The following is a 19,336-nucleotide window of genomic DNA, read 5'->3' on the forward strand; positions in this document are numbered from 1 at the left end:
AGGAAGACTATAATTCCTGGAAGATGAAGTAAGTTCACTGCCAACCTAAATAAGTAATTTAAGGGCTAAAGTCAGTTAAGGGCTGAGCAGCTACACCGAAAGAGACACATTTCCCTAGTAGTAATTGATTGATTGGATTTATATAGTGCTTACATAGTAAGGGGGAAACTCACCTCTTCCACCACCAATGTTTTGCACCCACTTGGGTGATGCACAGCAACCATTTTGTGTCAGAACACTCACCACACATCAGCTATCACGGTGGAGGGGTGAGGAGTGATATATGCCAATTGGGAATCAGGGGGATAATTGAATTGGGCCAGGTTGAGAATTTGGCCAAGACACCGGGGTTATCACCCCTACTCTTATGATAAGTGCCATGGAATTGTTTATGACCACAGAGTCAGGACACCCATTTAACGTCTCATATGAAAGTCAGAGTTCTCTAGTAGTCCACATATTTGATGCATTGGTGTCAGAAGTGGGATGGCGCCATCATGAGCATGGTCAGAGTGGGGGGAAAATACTGCTGCTCAATATGGGTACGGTAAGCACAATGCAAAGCCTCATAATCTCACTGCAGTCAGTCCTAAGAAAGGATTAGTCTTGTTATTTGCTCTCTCCTCAGTCTTACAGTCATGACTGTACCTGTCCATGTCACTGAAGATTGTTGGAAACACAGCGCTGAAAAATAAAGCTCATCACACCATCATGTGACCTTGAGCTGGCGCCCAAACGACCCCTGGGGAGGTCAGGGGTCAGAGCAGTGGTCTGTCTGGGTCCTCTTGGATTGGGTTCAGTAAGGGTGGTGGTGAGTCGCTCTCCCGTGGTGGAGACGCTGTGGAAGTTTGAGGTTTGGGTCTGCGTCGCAGCTCAGTGGACAGATTCTCCTTCTCATCTAGGACAACAACCTTACCCAAAGCCTGCAGCATACAGGGTGTGAAACAAAAAGAAAGCAAAGGGTGGATTAATTGACTCTGGAAAGTTAGCTTTGGATTTTTTTCATACCATATGACACAATAACTTGATTTACGTGGAAATTCATTTAGTGAGTTTAGCATACAAAATACACAACCAATGCACTATAATACAACATAATAATACAATACAAAAAACGGTGGAAAGGGAACACACATTCACATCTAGTCCCTGAGACATAGTGCTAGTCGGAACTCTGACATTTCTGACTTGCTAACTGGTTGAACGCGGCTCGTGTCTAACTACAACCAATTAGCAAGACGGACATTTCTGAGTTTCCTAGTTCCCACTAGCATGTGAACGTGGCATATGTCTCAGGGACCAGATGTGAATGTATTGTAGCCCACATTATGTCCTATGCCACACTGTTCAACAGCCCAGTCACGGCTCAACCAATATGGAGTTAGGGGCGAAGCCCCACTAGATTTAAGGTTCCAAAATATTCAAACTTTTTCAGCAGTTAGTAAAAAAAATGTGCCTGAAATTCCTGCGACTCCACCAAAATCTAACGACACAACCTTCAAATCAGTCAATTTCAGTTTTTACATCAACAAACAACATTTAATTTATTACATTTTCATCTGTCTTATCAAAATTAAGATAACTAAGTATACTAAAAAAAAAAAAAAATGTACATGATCTTTCTCAAAAAAGTTTGTATGTTGTCCCATCCGTACTCTTTTTTACCCCCCATTTTGATCATCTCATCGCTGCAACCCCGCCCCGAACAACGCTGGGCCAATTGTGCGCCGCCCTATGGGACTCCCGGTCACGGCCGGTTGTGACACAGCCTGGGATCGAACCCGGGTCTGTAGTGACGCCTCAAACACTGTGATGCAGTGCCTTAGACCGCTGCACCACTTGGGAGGCCAATCATTTATACTCTTAATAAAAATATATTTTTTATATAAATGTGGTGGCCCCACTACAATTAGCCCGTGACCTCAACTTTGAATACCATGTGTAATCAATCGGGCTGTCCTGAGCAGCCTGACTCGCTGTGCCAATATTTACATTTTTTATGTAATTTTTAATCTTATCTTTAACTCTGCATTGTTGGAAAAAGTAAGTAAGCATTTCACTGTTAGTCTACACCTGTCTACGAAGCATGTGATAAAAACAATTTGATTTGAGTGGTCTCCGTGCTGTACAGTGATGTCAGACCCCTTGTTTCTTTTTCTGATGCTTGCGCCACATGACCTGTCACCTTATTGGTCCACACAACTTCAGTCCCGCCACTATTTTAATGTCATTGGTAAGGGGTTTCTCATTCTGACCGACCAAGTGTCTACACTTTCTTTCTTCAAATGCTTGCTCACGGATGGTTATAGAGCTTCTTGGGGCTTACGACTGGGAGTCGGGACGGAAAATTGAGCATGCATCAGTCAAGGAATTTAAAAAGACCCTGCTCCATTGTTTTCAATGTCATTCCGTTTCAAATCTGGCTCACAGTGCGGCTTTAGTTCTATTATGACGCATCTGACCGTTCCTTCTTTTTAAACCATTGATAAGCTAGAGTAAGCTAGCTAGAGCTAGTAGCATGCCCAGTTCTATCTGAGCTAATATTTCTGAATATTTAGGAAAGTAAACCGGCTAGCCAGCTCATCCTACTTTGTGATGTACACTAGCTATCCCCAGTAAGATACTTCGTTTTAAATTTATGCGTCTGTGCTTGTTGTTATATCCCTTCATCAATCAATCAAAATCACCAGCCAATCAGCGGCCGCTACTGCAAGGCATGCTTTTAACTTTTATGTTGTGGTGTGTAGAAATTGTGTGTAAAGTAAAGTGGTTTCTATGATTGATAATTAGGAAGAAAATACACTATCTAATCTGTAGAAGACTCAGCTGGGGCTGTGAATAATATAGAGATTTGATTGATTGGTTAATCAGTTGGTTGATTGATTGATTGACGGGTATCTAGAAAGAGGTACAGGGGTTCTCACCTGGTTCTCAGCCAGGGCCTCCTTGGCCATGTAGTGCTCCCTCTTAATTTTGATCTCCACATCCTCAGGAATATCAGGGACCATGATGTCAATCAAACGACCGATGAAGAACACAACATGCTGAGGAAAAAGAAAAGGAAAAAAGAGAGAGAGAGAAGATGGATTATTATAAACAATGTTCCCTCTAAGCCCCAGAGACTGCAGCACAGCTCCCCAGGACTGCTGCACAGAATAAATATCAGCCCATGGAGAGAAGCGCAAGATTTTACTTCACTCAACTTTCTAGAGCAGTGGTCATCAACCGGTCTATCGCGATCGACTGGTCGATCTCTAAGGCATTCCTAGTCTATCGCCAAAGATTTCTGTAAAAAAAACAACGATGTGTTCCTATAATTTGTTATTCGTTTCGGGCTGTTGGCGGTAGGTGCACCTGTTTCAGCTGCCCTGCGCGACGGGTCGGCGAACTGTTGCCATTTTGAACCATTTCATGTGTCTGAAGGTACAAATTCTGCCTTCCCGGCAGGCCCGGAGAGCAAATCAAGTGCACTATAGGCCTACCGCTGGCCAATCGGAAGGCTCAGATTACTGTGTCTGCAGTAAAGTAGAAGGCATAAAAGAAAGCTACAGCAAAGTTGATACTGAGAGATTTCAAAACGCTTAAAACCATGACTAGAGAGAGACTGTCAACGAATACAGCAAAGAGCTGCTGTTTTTATGAGTGAGTTCATGTTCTTACTCAGCACTGTCAACACTTTGTATTCAACACTTTTATAAGCCATAAAATGCGCGTTCTTCCTATTTCCACTCAGCGCTGCAACAAGCACTGCAGCAGTAATGAATGAGTAGGAAAGTGTATCGATAGGCTTGCGTTGTTGTTATTATTAGCGGCTTGGGTCTTTTTTAATATCAAAGAATATTTAACTTTCTCAGTTCATATGAGTATTTGTGCATGAGGCAGAAATAATGTAGTGCAACTCGAGTTTCGCCATCAGCTGGAAGACTGTGTCTCTTTTTGGTCAGTGTCAGTGGAGGAAAGGGAGAGCGGAGAGATGTTGAGAGGCGGACCCTCAGTCTGCTGCTCTCTCCCTCTGCTGAGACTGACCATCAGATGCAGGCACCCATCAGCCCAGTAAAATAAAAATAAAAAGCAAATTATTATTTAAATGTATGCTCACTCACCTGTGCTTCACAAGGAATACAACAACGGATCTATTACCGGTGTGATCATATAGCCTACCTTAAATGTAGAAAAACTTTTTTTTTTAAATGGCCCAACAAAAATGCATTGGCAGGGCAATTCAAGCAAAGCCAATATTCGGCGAAAATGTATTGGACTTATAGCTTACTGCACAAACCTCATTGCTACAGTCCTGTTTTTAATTGGTTAATGTTGCATAGGCGTACTTTTTTTTTTCTTTTTTCTTTTTTATCTGAGCGGTAGATCTCGGCTTGTATTTTGACTCAGAATGTGATCTTGACTCAGAAAAGGTTGGTGACACTGTTCTAGAGTTTTCCCTGTTAACACTATCAACGTTTCCCTTTACTCTGGCAATTGTGGTCGAATCAGACCATTGCCATATATGGACCTGTGCCATTTACTTTGAACTGGACTGTGTTTACAGCATGAGCGGTCGTGAGTAGATGCGCTTGTTTTGAGATCAAAGCGAGAGCTGCATGTAGCCACGTGTGCACATTTTGTTAATATCCTTTGCTAGTTGGTGAGTTATTAGCCCAGTTATAGATCATTTGTAGTCAGCAATAGGGGAGTGATTGCTTCCTACAAGAGCACAAAATGTGTACATTTTTATAGACATCTTTAAAAAGCGAGTTGAGTAAAGAGCTTTTTTTGTCTTAAAGGGGCAGTGTTGTATTTTGAGACAGGCTTGAATAAGCTAAGTAGCCAATAGGCAGAGGGTAGCATAATTTGTCTGATTCTCTGTAATTATTTTGTAAAGTGGTTTCTTGCATCAAACAACACAACAACATTTTCAGTCACCTCCTTGTCTGAAGGACAAGTGGATAAACAGGTTAATGTCAAGCCCTGCATGTTTTTTTCAAAAGCCTCATGGAATGTTGGCATACATTGAACACCAGACATTGGCTGCTACTGTAGGCAGAATGATAGAGCAGCTATTTCCATGTTAAAATGTTATGGGATGCATTTTCTCCATTGTTTTTGATGGTAGGCCACTCTGATAGGCCTACATTATTATCAAATAGCCACAGTAGCCTACTTAGACACTGCTAGAACTGTAACTTAAAGCGGGTACAGTCTCAGTGTTCACAGTAAACGCTCGCTGGAAGTTGCACAGAATTTTCACAACGTTCAAGCTTGTGCTCAGCAGACCTGAAATATGCTCAGTGCCTAATTGTTTTTGAGGGAACATTGATTATTTACATTGAAGTCATTTAGCAGACGCTCTTATCCAGAGCGACTTACAAATTGGTGCATTCAACTTATGATAGCCAGTTGTACAACCACCCTATTTTTTTTTTAGTCTAGTTGGGTTTTAAATTTTTTGGTATTTTATAGAATTTTATATTTTTTTCTTTGTTTTCTTCCTCATATTTTTACATGCTGTATATTTATTTTTTCATTTTTTAATGGGGGGGGGGGGGGGTGGGGGGTAGAAGGATTACTGTTATACTATTCCAGGTATTCCTTAAAGAGGTAGGGTTTCAAGTGTCTCCGGAAGGTGGTTAGTGACTCCGCTGTCCTGGCGTCGTGGGGGAGCTTGTTCCACCATTGGGGTGCCAGAGCAGCGAATAGCTTTGACTGAGCTGAGCGGGAACTGTGCTTCTATGAATATTGTAACAAGCCTGTAAGGCTACTCAGACGCAGTGTGTTGACTAGCCAATACTCTGAGACCAGAGTATAAAAATAAAACACCAAAATGAAACACCAGAATATAAAAACAAAACACCATTCGGTTTTAAACCAGTCAGTGGCAGTGCACACATTCTCAAAGCACACGACAAGTCACTCACAGCGCGCATCTCAATTTCAATTCTCCAAGATGCCTCAGCTCCTAACAGCTCCTTAACAGAAATACATATAGACCTATAAACACTGAATTAGTCAATTAATTGCATTGAATCTGTGTTGCAAAAGTCATCCACATAGTGACATATCTCAACTCAACTCAGCGGAACTTGCCTCAAAAACAATGACAAAGGCCAGCCGGCAAGCCAGAAGGTGGAAGTACTCTGGTCGAAAATGCCCTTTTCTGTCCCTGTATCCTCGATATCTAAAAAAACAACAACAAAGAAACGTTAGATGACAATGCCAGTTGTAGAGTAATAGGAACAAAAAAAGAATAACCTTCACGAAATGCATATATCAATTTATGGGTGATAATGAGTGTGCCTCTACCTGCACTGCATGTTGTTGGTGTTAAAGTTGCTTGGGGAAGTACCCAGGGTGAAGTTGACATAACCCCGAAGGTTTCCATCATTGTGGTAGCGGTAGTAGAGCCGAGGCAGGAAGTCAGAAGTGAAAGCTATCAGGAAGGCCTGGCAGAGAGGCAGGAGTCTGCATTAAACCAGGCATACTTATAACACCACACGCAAGTACAAAGACACACACACACATACACTTACATTACTAATGACAGCCACGTAGGTGATGACTTGCAGGATGTACAACCAGATCCCGATGTCCTGAGCCCGCTCCACTACGGGCCTTCTGTACTGGCACACAAACTTCTGCGCGTCCAGACGCACCTCCACCCAGTTATTGATCAGGGCAAACAACGGGGCAAGGGGACACGCTGCCACAAAGATGGTAATGAAGCCAAACTGCAACACTGCAAAGAGGAGGGGGGCAGTCAGCAGTTACCTTCTGCTTGTGTTGTGGTGTGTTGTGTAAATGCATCTGTAATCTGATCCATGTAGCCATGTACATTTCCATTTTACCCTTTTCCAAGTGTCAAGCCAATTCCGTTAAATTCCACGCCTAGTGACTAGACTAATAATAATAAGCAACAATTAAATTATTGATTAGCAGAATACAGTGCCTACAGAAAGCATTCACACCCCTTGACTTTTTCCACATTTTGTTGTGTTACAGCCTGAATATAAAATTTATTAAATTAAGATTGTTTGTCACTGGCCTACACACAATACCCCATAATGTCAAAGTGGAATTATGTGTTTTTAAATTTTTACAAATTAATTAAAAATGAAAAGCTGAAATGTTTGGAGTCAATAAGTATTCAACCCCTTTGTTATGGCAAGCCTAAATAAGTTCAGGAGTATAAATGTGCTTAGCAAGTCAAATAATAAGTTGCATGGACTCACTCTGTCTGCAATAATAGTGTTTAACATGATTTCTGTACCCCACACATACAATTATCTGTAAGGTCCCTCAGTCGAGCAGTGAATTTCACTTTGGATGGTGTATCAATACACCCAGTCACTACAAAGATAAAGGCGTCCTTCCCAACTCAGTTGCCGGATAGGAAGGAAACCGCTGAGGGATTTCACCATGAGACTTTAAAACAGTTACAGAGTTGAATGGCTGTAATAGGAGACAACTGAGGATGGATCAACAACTTTGTAGTTATTCCACAACACTAACCTAATTGACAGAGTGAAAAGGAAGCCTGTACAGAATAAAAACATTCCAAAACATGCATCCTGTTTGCATACCCAAGGGAAATAGGGGTGCTGAGGGTGCTGCAGCACCCCCTGAAAAATCCTAATATATATAATATTATTTTTATATTACTAAAAATCAAAAAAAATTGTGCACTGGGCCTTTACTAGTATTAGCGGACCGTAGCGTGGGGGGGAAATGTTTTCAGCGTCTCAGCTTTGCAAAAAAAGTAGATGTATAATTAAGAACAGTATCTTGCAGGATTTAATACTTGGAATTGTAAGAGTTGTTGCCATGTCCCTTTCTCTGCGATTGTCATTCTAATGGAATCTAGAAACAACAAAACCCTACACTCAAACATTTACATAAAAACGTGTAAAGTTATGGGAAAAGACACAAAACAGCCACATCAAATTAAATATATTTCTTGATCAATTAATATGGAAAACAACCACTTTTGTTCAGTATTAATTTACCATCCTTACAAACCACTTAATGTAAATGTACATTACTGTGTTGTACATCTAGGTTTGTACCTGTAGACTTTCCATCACCATGAAGAAAAACAGGGGAGGGGTGCAACTCAATATTAGGAAGATCTTCTTAATATTTTGTACACTCAGTGTATATTATTCTGTATAGGAGTTTTTTGAGTGTGTTATCTTCCAGAGCATGTGAATAAATTAATTTGGGTCATGGATTACACAGTCTGACTGGGTAGGTTCTGCACAGCAATGTCTATGACCTACATGGCACATTCATCTTTGGGATGAGGTGACAGTTACATTGACTAGGGATCACGTGTGAAGTAGAGCAGTAAGAGTGTGTGTCGCTAGTTCTCCTCAATGGCTTAATAAAATCAGATTGTCAAGACCTAGGGGTTTCAGTTGTGTTTCTCCATCACTGGCTTGATGGCACACAGACTCCTGTCTATTTCAAATGTTAGGGTTAGTTTGTTCCCAGTGCGTGTCATTACTAGAGGAAAATGTCGCCCTTGGTGTCCTAGCCAGTTACCCAGACAACTTCACTTTTACAAGAGTAACACAAACCACAAGAGTAATTCCTTATCCAATAAGAAATGCACAATTACATTTTCCATTTAAAATTGTTTTAAAATGTTGTGTGCCCTAATGAACACAGCCCTGGTATAGGTGGGCAGGAACACTCACCCATTTCCAGGTACTCATCGAACAGTCCTTCACACAGCAGGAGCTCATAGTCGGTCTCCCAGGGTGTGGCGTCCTGCATCTGGCCTCCCTCTTTCACCTCTCCATCTTCAGCTCTAACCATAGGATGGATCTTGCGCTTCTGCCACCAAGACTTTAGTTTTCTATTAAGAGACGAAAGGAGAGAGATTTGACCTTAACAACCACAGAAGCAGTGCATAGGTCCTTTCTGTGGGCAAGAAAGACAATTATAAGAACTTACTGCCCACTGGGCACAGACGTCAGTTCAACATCTTGTTTTGATTTACATTTGGTTGATTTGTCAACTAACATTAATTCAACATGAAATCAACAAAAAATGGAACCATGTCACTGGATTTAGGTTAAAAGTTGAGTAAAAAAAAAGACAATTCCATTACGTTGACGACTTTTTTTCAAATCCAATCAGTTTTCCACGTTGATTCAGCGTCATCACATTGAATTTTCTTGTTGAAATGACGTGGAAACAACATTGATTCAACCAGTTTTTGCCCAGAGGGTGGTCATTCATCAAGGATCACATTAGCATTTTTGTGAGATGTTTGTTGTAAATCAATGGAGTTTAAATAAAGTCGGATTGGATTTTAGACAAAACTGCGGGAAGCTGTAGGATTACAAGACTCACGGGACAATAAACTCCTGAATGTTGTTGATGACCTGTTTGCCCACCATGATGACCAGCAGCTCCTGGGCCAGTTCAATGAGACAGCCCCCAGCACCACACTGCAAACAACAATACACACTTACAGGTTATGCACACGCACACAGGCGTAGTCAGACACTCGCACACACAAACACATATACTGGCTGATAAAGACAGCAAAGGTACATCCCAGCAAACAGTGAACATTCCTACAGGTAACATTCCAATTGAGTCCCTCTTTGGTTTCTAGCTAATGTTAGCATGGCAGTATCCCATACAAAACAGGTCTATGAAACTCTTGAGGCCTACTTGGATATGCCTGGGCACCCTACCCTGGAGTGAGGCCTGCACTGGGGCATTATCTGAGCAGACACCTGCCTACTGCTGCTTTCATCCTTCCACTTGACATTGTGCCTTGGATGTTTTTGGACTACTGCCAAACTTGAACTCCACTTGGATGTACTCTTTTGGACTCTCCCGCGGCTCGGTGTAGCGCTTGCCACCCTCCCAGCTTTCCACCAGCCTGTACTGGAAACTACATCCCCTCCAAGGTGCTTCTCTCCTGGCTATCATACTGGCGTTGCTGTTTTGATGGGCCCCAGCATTTAATCTCATTTAGTAAGTCACCCCTCTCTGCTTTCTGTTGTTATGTTGGCCAGTTTTGTGCCTTGGTTGTCATGCTGAAACATGAGGTGATGGCGGCGGATGAATGGCACGACATTGGTCCTCAGAATCTCATCACGGTGTCTCTGTGCATTCAAATTGCCATCAATAAAATGCAATTGTGTCTGTAGCTTATGCCTGCCCATACCATAACCCCACCGCCACCATGGGGCACTCTGTTCACAACGTTGACATCAGCAAACCGCTTGCCCATACGATGCCATACACGCTTTCTGCCATCTTCCCAGTACAGTTGAAACCGGGATTCATCCGTGAAGAGCGCACTTCTCCAGCGTGCCAGTGGCCATCGAAGGTGAGCATTTTCCCACTGAAGTCAGTTACAATGCCGAACTGCAGTCAGGTCAAGACCCTGGTGAGGACGACGAGCATGCAGATGAGCTTCTCTGAGACAATTTCTGACAATTTGTGCAGCTGTCCAGGTGACTGGTCTCAGATGATCCCGCAGGTGAAGAAGCCGGATGTGGAGGTCCTGGGCTGGCATGGTTACACATGGTTTGCGGTTGTGAGGCTGGTTGGACGTACTGCCAAATTCTCTAAAACGACGTTGGAGGCGGCTTATCTTAGAGAAATTAACATACAATTCTCTGGCAACAGCTCTGGTGGACATTCCTGCAGTCAGCATGCCAAATGTACGCTCCCTTAAAAGTTGAGACATCTGTGGCACTGTGTTGTGTGACAAAACTGCACAGTTTAGAGTGGCCTTTTATTGTCCCCAGCACAAGGTGCACCTGTGTAATGATCATGCTGTTTAATCAACTTCTTGTTATGCCACACCTGTCAGGTGGATGGATTATCTTGGCAAAGAAGAAATGCTCACTAACAGCGATGTAAACAAATATATACAAACAATTTTAGACAAATAAGCTTTTTGTGCGTATGGATCTTTTATTTCAGCTCATGAAACATGGGACCAACTCTTTACATGTTGCGTTTATATTTTTGTTCAGTATATTTTGCACAGTTCCGAGATAATATTGGCTGGACAAATTTCCAATGTGGAAACTGTCAGCTTATTGAGGACTATACACTACATTACCAAAAGTATGTGGACACTGATATTGGGCAATTAGGCCTGGCTCGCAGTCAGCGTTCCAATTCATCCCAAAGGTGTTCAATGGGGTCAGGGCTCTGTGCAGGCCAGTCAAGTTCTTCCACACCGATCTCGACAAACCATTTCTGTATGGACCTCGCTTTGTGATGCTGAAACAGGAAAGGGCGTTCCCAAAACTGTTGCCACAAAGTTGGAACCACAGAATCGTCTAGAATGTCATTGTATGCTGTAGTGTTAAGATTTCCCTTCACTGGAACTAAGGGGCCTAGCCCGAACCATGAAAAACAGCCCCAGACCATTATACCTCCTACACCAAACTTTACAGTTAGCACTCTGCATTGGGGCAGGTAGCATTCTCCTGGCATCTGCCAAACCCAGATTCGTCCGTCGGACTGCCACATGGTGAAGCGTGATTCATCACTCTAGAGAATGCGTTTCCACTGCTCCAGAGTCCAATTGTGGTGAGCTTTAAACCACTCCAGCCGACGCTTGGCATTGCACATGGTGATCTTAGGCTTGTGTGTGGCTGCTTGGCCATGGAAACCTATTTCATGAAGCTCCAGACGAACAGTACTTGTGCTGACATTGCTTCCAGAGGCAGTTTGGAACTCAGTAGTGAGTGTTGCAACCGAGGACAGAAGATTTTTATGCGCTACGCGCTTCAGCTCTCGGCGGTCCCGTTCTGTGAGCTTGTGTGGCCTACCACTTCGGCGGCTGAACCGTTGTTGCTCCTAGACGTTTACACTTCACAATAACAGCACTTACAGTTGACTGGGGCAGCTCTGACAGGGCAGAAATTTGACGAACTGACTGGTTGGAAAGGTGGCATCCTATGATGGTGCCACTTTGAAAGTCACTGAGCTCTTCAGTAAGGCCATTCTACTGCCAATGTTTGTCTATGGAGATTGCATGGCTGTGTGCTCGATTTTATACACCTGTCAGCAATGGGTCTGGCTGAAATAGCCAAATCCACTAATTTGAAGGGGTGTCCACATACTTTTGTATATATAGTGTATGTCTGTGCTGGACGTCCAAAGTAAGCAAATTGAGACAATGTAATGTATCCTGGATTGGTCCCGCTCTAAGACCTTTTCCTTTTCTACTCCTCAGCCCAGTCGTTGTGCCACTGCCTCGCCACCGTGTTGCCACTCTCTGACTGGCTGGCCAGGGCTGCCCTGCAGAGACCCCTCCCCAGTGAAGTCAACTCTCCTCTCCCATCTCACCCACCCTTCCCATCCTACCCTGACCTCCTATCCCGGCCCCCCTTGGAGAATAAAGGAGCAAGGACGCTTTATGAGGAGCTGGCGGATACCACAGTTATAGATCCTGCTTCCCATGGAGGCACGTCATACACCGTAAGCCCAGCGCAAGGCAGCGGTCTTTGGTGAATGGGGCTGAAATGGCTTTGGGGGATCCCATCGTGTTGATCAACAGTTTCGCCCACCTGCTTCTAGAGGTTCCTGCTCCTTCAACCTCTACCCTGTCTCCTGAGGGTCCAACTCAGGGGTCTCTACCACAGGCCCATACCTCTTGGGCTCCCTCGCATATCAGGCAGAGAAGAATGGGAGAAACTCCCCAAATACAGGTGTGCCAAGCATTGTAGCGTCATACCCAAGAAGACTCGAAGCTGTAATCGCTGCCAAAGGTGCTTAAACAAAGTACTGAGCATATGGTCTGAATACTTATGTAAATTTGATATTTTTTGTTGTTGTTGTTGATGTTTTTTGTTAACATTTTGAAAAACCTGTTTTTGCTTTGTCAATATGGGGTATTTAATCAATTTTAGAATAAGGCTGTAACGTAACAAAATGTGGAAAAGTCAAGGGGTCTGAATACTTTCCAAATTTTTTATGTGTATTTCATATTATATTATTCAGGGCGCATTTGGAAAAGTTGTGTCTTCAATATGTCTTCCCTGTCAAAACAAAGGTTAAATAAAAATAACAACAAAGGTTATTTGATCAACATTAGTAGAAGGACATACAATAATGGTTATAGGAACATTTGGAGAAATGTTCCAAATGTTTGTTTTTGATGCTTCTACAATGTGTTAACCAAACCTTCATGGCGAAAACATTATAGCCATGTAACATTCTGGGAATGCAACGCTAACCAGAAATTGTTTGCTGGGATGTTTTTAAGTACATTTTAGTATGTAAGTACGACACTCACGTCCTCATTCCGTATTCCCAAGAGCTTGTAGTAGTTGCCAGGGTAACCAACAAACCTGCAAAACATAGGAGTTCACTGAGGATGAGCCATATTGTCATTGTACTGCGAGGGCCTATTTAACCAGCTGGTAAATACAGGACCTTTCAATACTTAAGGCTCATTTGTGCCTTGACGTTGTTTGATCTACTCACCTTCCTTTGAAAAAGGCAATGTAGACCGGGGAGGAGTAGAAGTTGACAAACTGGAAGATGAAGACCTTGAGAATAAACATATCCTCGTATTTGGTCTGTGTGCGGTGCATCTCTGGTGACATCACAAAGCAAATAGAATGAGCAAACATTGGCCAATAAATCACTGATTTATCTTCCATCTGCCCGACGATAGACGAGGGCCGGACTTGCTGACTCACCCCAGCGCGTTAGGACATGGGCCAGGTAGATGTAGACCCGGGAGAGCATGAGGATCACCAGCAGGTTCAGCACGGACCCTGTGAGACTGGCGATCCGCCCAGCCTGCCGAGATAGGTACAGTACTATTATGATTAAATTAATATGATAAAAAAATATATATATAATATATATATATATATATATATATATATATATATATATATATATATATATATATATAGAGCTGCAAGCAGTCATGCCGGGGTTCAAGCTTTGACCCCACAGCGCCACCATCAGGACAAAATTGGACACATCACCATAGGATGAGCTACCACGCTTGACAAATATATTAACTCAAACAGATCATGCAATATGGTTTTGATGTATCTTTGACCATTTTTGATGATGTTGACTTCTTTAACTTTTTACTGAATGGGCTAAATCAGTGTCACAAAGAGTGTTTCTTGGTCTTAAACAAATCTACTTTGAAACAAAAGTATACACCTCACACACATGGTTATTGGGTTTAAAAAAAGTACCATGTCAGCTATAGAATTGAAATGTTTTACATTTTCAGTTTGCATCCCAATATTACACTTTATATACATCACAGAAGACTGAAACATAACAAAACCGTTTGACATAAAAACACGGGATTTTTTTGGCATAAAATAAATAAATAATATGTATTAATTATGAAATTATGAACAATATTAATAACATTCCACCCATGAGGCCACTAGAAGGCGATTTTGTCATTTGACTGCACAAAAGGGCTACACGTCTTCTTCTCCAGAACCACTGGACCGATCGGCACCAAACTTGGTATATAGCATCCGCGTCTTAAAACGCTATATTTTCTAAGACTCTAGCTCAAACAACATGGCCGCTATAAGCCAATGAGCTTGTATGAATGGGTTTTCCTTTTTAACGGCGCCACCATGCGGCCAAACAGAACCATACTCTACAAGTTTGCTAGACTAGCATGTGTGCCAATTTCCATCACTCTGAGTCAAACAGATTGAGATAAATATGTGCCCATTATAGCGCCGCCATGTGGTCGATCTGAATATGCTCGCATATGTTGAGTCTTGACAGTGTTTGGAACATGTGTATCAAGTTTTGTTAGAATTTGAATATCCATGTCTGATTTATATGCTTTTATGTGCCAGGTCACACCCACTTAAATGTTTATTGGTTAGTAAACATATTGCTTGACACACTGTTTGACACACTAGCCTAGAAAATATTGCGTTGCGAGACCTTGGTCCATAGATGCCATATATCAAGTTTCATGCATATCGGTCATTCGGTGCCAGAGGAGTGGCAATTTAAGTGTTTTCACAAAATTCTAAATGCCAGAAAATCTATCATGGCGGACCTTATCGGTCCTTGAGGCAAATTTGTTCCTTACCATTTCACAGGAAATTGCAGGTTATATGTCCTTGATGGAAGAAGATGAATAATAATAATGAACGCCAACAAATACAATAGGGTTTCACCCAGCTTCGCTGCTAGAACCCAAATAATCTAGAGTCAATGTCCGCGCCCCCGCGGACATCTAATTAGCATTAAAAAAAAATCCCTATCAAAATCTGTCTTTCAGCTAGAGATATCTGGGTTTTTGTATGGGCTGCATCTCAATCCACCGCATCCGCCGATGTCGGCCTTCCGCATTTGCTGTGGAAGGTGGCAGAGCTACAGCACTGTTTGTCAGAGCAGGAGACATCCCGAAAATCTTTCTTCTCACCAAAACGTCTGTAGCGTCTGAAATGGTTTGGGCTAAAAACTAATATTTCAAAGAAAAAAAGTGTCTAATAACACTAGAATGATGCAACCATAGTGGATCTAGTAGGGGACTAGAAAGGGACTCACAGAAAATATCAAGAAGGCATTGTGAGATTTGTAGATGATGATGCTCAGAATCACCCGGTAAATGATGATCGCCACAACGAACATCAGCACTACGGATACCTGTGAGAGACAAAAATGCATCAATGATAAAGTTAGGACTTTTAGGATATTCTTGATTAATAATGTAATTCATTAGTCATCAATTAATGTCATCATAAATTGACTTCCTATCTCACATGTCATCTCTTACAGCAGGGATGGGCAACTCCAATCCTGGAGGGCCAGAGTGTGTGCAGACTTTTGTTTAAGCCCAGCACACCCAGCACACCTTATTAGACTAATTAAGTGCTAGTACTGGGCTAGAACAAAAATGTGCACCCTTGTGGGACCCCAGGGCCAGGATTAAAGAACATTGTCCTGCAGCACCTTACCATGATCAAGATGACAATGCCTCCGGTCAGGGTGCGGTTGAAGCGGCGTCGCTTTGGGAAGTGAGGCTCCTCTGCACCCGTCACAGGGTTCCGCAGGGTCATGGGCGCCGTGGCAGTGAACTCTGGCCTTGGGCGCTCCTGGGTCACAAAGGGTTAAACAGGAACAACATCCAAAATCTGTCATTCCTTATTTGTTCCTAAAGCTCCATGACAGAAAATCTGAAATTGTGCATCTTAGAAAGTTTTCACATACAAACTTTATATGCCTGAACTTCGGATCGATTGAGCTTTCCAAAAATAATATAATCACTGTGATCATACTGTACTGTACCTCAGTTTCCTGAAACTCTGAACAGTCCCATCGGTGGGCCAGCACTGCACTGGTGCGCTTCCAGTACTCCAGGAAAGTGACGGCCCATAGAGCCATGAAAATACTGAAGAATACCGTCCCCCCATTGTCAAATAACAGCCCTGCCTGTGAAGAGAGAATGGCCATACAGTATGTACTAAAAAGCATGGGCAGCGGGCACACATACAGTGCTTTCAGAAAGTATTCACACCCCTTGACCTTTTCCACATTTTGTTTTTACAAAGTGGGATTAAAATGGATTTCAATGTCATTTTTTGTCAACGATCAATAATAATAATGAATCTACACAAAATACTCTGTAGTGTCAAAGTGGAAGAACAATTTGAACATTTATTATAAATAAAACTAATATATCTTTATTCGATAAGTATTCAACCCCCTGAGTCAATACATGTCAGAATCACCTTTGGCAGCAATTACAGCTGTGAGTCTTTCTGGGTAAGTCTGTAAGAGCTTTGCACACCTGGATTGTACAATATTTGCACATTATTCTTTTTAAAATTATCCAAGCTCTGTCAAGTTGGTTGTGGATCATTGCTAGACAACCTTTTATTAATTATTGCCATAGATTGTCAAGTAGATTTAAGCATTAACTGTAACTAGGCTACTCAGGAACATTCCATTTCGTATTGGTAATCAACTCCAGTGTATATTTGGCCTTGTGCATTAGGTCCTGCTGAAAGGTGAATTTGTCACACAGTGTTTGTTGGAAAGCAGACTGAAATAGGTTTGGCCTAGTATTTTGCCTGTGCTTAGCTCTATTCCGTTTATTTTTATCATAAAAACTCCTTAGTCCTTCCCAATGACAAGCATACCCATAACATGATGCAGCCACCACCATGCTTGAAAATATGAAGAGTAGTGATGTGTTGTGTTGGATTTGCCCCAGACATAACGTTTTGTATTCAGGACATAAAGTTTTGGAATATTTGTTATTCTGTACAAGCTTTCTTCTTTTCACTCTGTCAATTACGTTAGTATTGTGGAGTAACTACAATGTTGTTCCATCCTCAGTTTTCTCTTATCACAGCCCTAAACTCTGTAACTGTTTTAAAGTCACCGTTGGCCTCATGGTGAAATCCCTGAGCGGTTTCCTTCCTCTCCGGCAACTGAGTTAGGAAGGATGCCTGTATCTTTGTAGTGACTGGATGTATTATCACTGGCCACATTAAGAAATGGAACACTAGCCACTTTAATAATGTTTACATATCTTGCATTACTCATCTCATATGTATATACTATATTCTATACTATTCTACTGTATCTTAGTCCATGCTGCTCTGACATCGCTTGTCCATATATGTATATATTCTTAATTAATTCCTTACTTAGATTTGTGTATATTGGGTATATGTTGTGAAATTGTTAGATATTACTTGTTAGATATTACTGCACTGTCGGAGCTAGAAGCACAAGCATTTCACTACACCCGCAATAACATCTGCTAAACATCTTTCACACATCTACCAATTATTATTTGCGAGGCATTGGAAAACCTCCCTGGTCTTTGTAGTTGAATCTGTGTTTGAAATTCACTGCTCGACTGAGGGACCTTACAGATGATTGTATGTGTGGGGTACAGAGATGAGGTAGTCGGTCAAAAATCATGTTAAACACTATTATTGCATACAGAGTGAGCCAATGCAACTGAAATTATGTGACTTGTTATGCAAATGTTTACTCCTGAACCTATTTAGGCTTGCCATAACAAAGGGATTGAATACTTACTGACTCAAGATAAGTATTCAAGACAATTCAGCTTTTCATTTGATATTAATTTGTAAAAAATGTCTAAAAACATAATTTTACTTTGACATTATGGGGTATTGTGTGAAGGCCAGTGAAAAAAAAAATCTCAATTTAATCCGTTTTAAATTCAGCCTGTAACACATACAAATGTGGAAAAAGGCAAGGGATGTGAATAAAACCCATGCAAACGTGTGTAATCACACATGTATAGGAACACATACAGTAGGTAGAATCAATCATGCCATCACACATGCATGTGCACACAAACACACCTTGAAGGTGGTGCAGATGCTGGATAGGTTCCAGTAGGAACAGATGTTGCACAGAGGACACATGACAAACTCATCCCTGCTCTCACAGATCTCCCGCCTATGGGACAGAGGATAGACATTCAGAAAATGACTGAGCGCGTTATTAGAACCTTTGGTAATACAGTTGTTTACAGTGAAACCCTGTTTGAACCTACAACTGAGCAGAGTTAAACTATTAGTTCTTACATGTGTTTAGGTGTGGAAACAAACACAGAATGTTCACAACCCTGGTTGAACCCTCAACACGAAAATGTTTTGTTATGGTGGGCGAGGCTTATGAAGAGGAGGGATACGCTTGGTTGAAGTCGTCTGTCATACTCACGCTGGCGTATCAGTGACCATCAGCAAGATCCCAAACAGAAAGACCAGGGTCCCGACCACAGCTGCTGGGAGCAGCCAGCCTGTGTAGAACCCTACATGGAAGAAAGAGAGAGAGTAAGCAAACAAAGAGTAATTTCTTGTGATGTGTGTTGTGTGATGTATGTTATTTGATGTGATGTAAGTCTTGGAATGATCTGTTTGCCAAGGAGCCTGTTCTTTGTTGTGAAGCAAATTTGCACATTTCTCTTTATGGGATATTCAAGCTTAATATTCTATTCTAAGACGCAGGTTGACATTTATTGGGATGAGTCTTGTCCTGGAGGCAGAACTGAGTGATTTCCGCTAGATGTGTGCCGCAAAGTCAAAATTGACTACAATGTAAAAATTCATGAAAACAAAAATGAGCTTTTTGGTCTTAATTTAAAGTTAGGATTTGGCATTAGGGTTAGCAGTGTGCTTAAAGTTAGGGTTACGGTTAGGTAAAAAATCTGATTTATGACTTTGTGGCTGTGCCAGCTGGTGACGACTCTGCAGAGCTGCCTCCAGTACATGAGTCATCCCAATAAAAGCTAACCCGCTTCTAAGACGAGTACTCCTCTAAAAGCCAGACTGTCTACTTCAAGCCAACAAGACAC

At 41.9% G+C, this 19,336-nt stretch overlaps 1 protein-coding gene across 1 annotated transcript in view; it reads right to left on the minus strand.

Moving 5' to 3' along the window:
- Window positions 1-19,336, minus strand: part of ano7 (anoctamin 7) — a 51,468-nt gene that overhangs the window by 2,918 nt on the left and 29,214 nt on the right. The window contains exons 10-24 of the mRNA XM_084148454.1: window positions 18,703-18,793; window positions 18,342-18,438; window positions 16,282-16,425; window positions 15,951-16,088; window positions 15,541-15,639; window positions 13,686-13,788; window positions 13,468-13,579; window positions 13,277-13,331; window positions 9,352-9,449; window positions 8,691-8,851; window positions 6,525-6,730; window positions 6,298-6,437; window positions 6,082-6,172; window positions 2,925-3,044; window positions 1-923 (exon numbers count right to left, since the gene is read on the minus strand). The exon at window positions 1-923 is cut by the window's left edge and continues 2,918 nt beyond it. Of these exons, the coding sequence (XP_084004580.1) occupies window positions 759-923; window positions 2,925-3,044; window positions 6,082-6,172; window positions 6,298-6,437; window positions 6,525-6,730; window positions 8,691-8,851; window positions 9,352-9,449; window positions 13,277-13,331; window positions 13,468-13,579; window positions 13,686-13,788; window positions 15,541-15,639; window positions 15,951-16,088; window positions 16,282-16,425; window positions 18,342-18,438; window positions 18,703-18,793 (1,820 nt within the window). The 3' untranslated portion in view covers window positions 1-758. The remainder of the gene's footprint in view (window positions 924-2,924; window positions 3,045-6,081; window positions 6,173-6,297; window positions 6,438-6,524; window positions 6,731-8,690; window positions 8,852-9,351; window positions 9,450-13,276; window positions 13,332-13,467; window positions 13,580-13,685; window positions 13,789-15,540; window positions 15,640-15,950; window positions 16,089-16,281; window positions 16,426-18,341; window positions 18,439-18,702; window positions 18,794-19,336) is intronic.

This window comes from Coregonus lavaretus (assembly GCF_964263955.1).
Source record: "Coregonus lavaretus genome assembly, chromosome: 30".
Lineage (NCBI taxonomy): Eukaryota > Metazoa > Chordata > Actinopteri > Salmoniformes > Salmonidae > Coregonus > Coregonus lavaretus.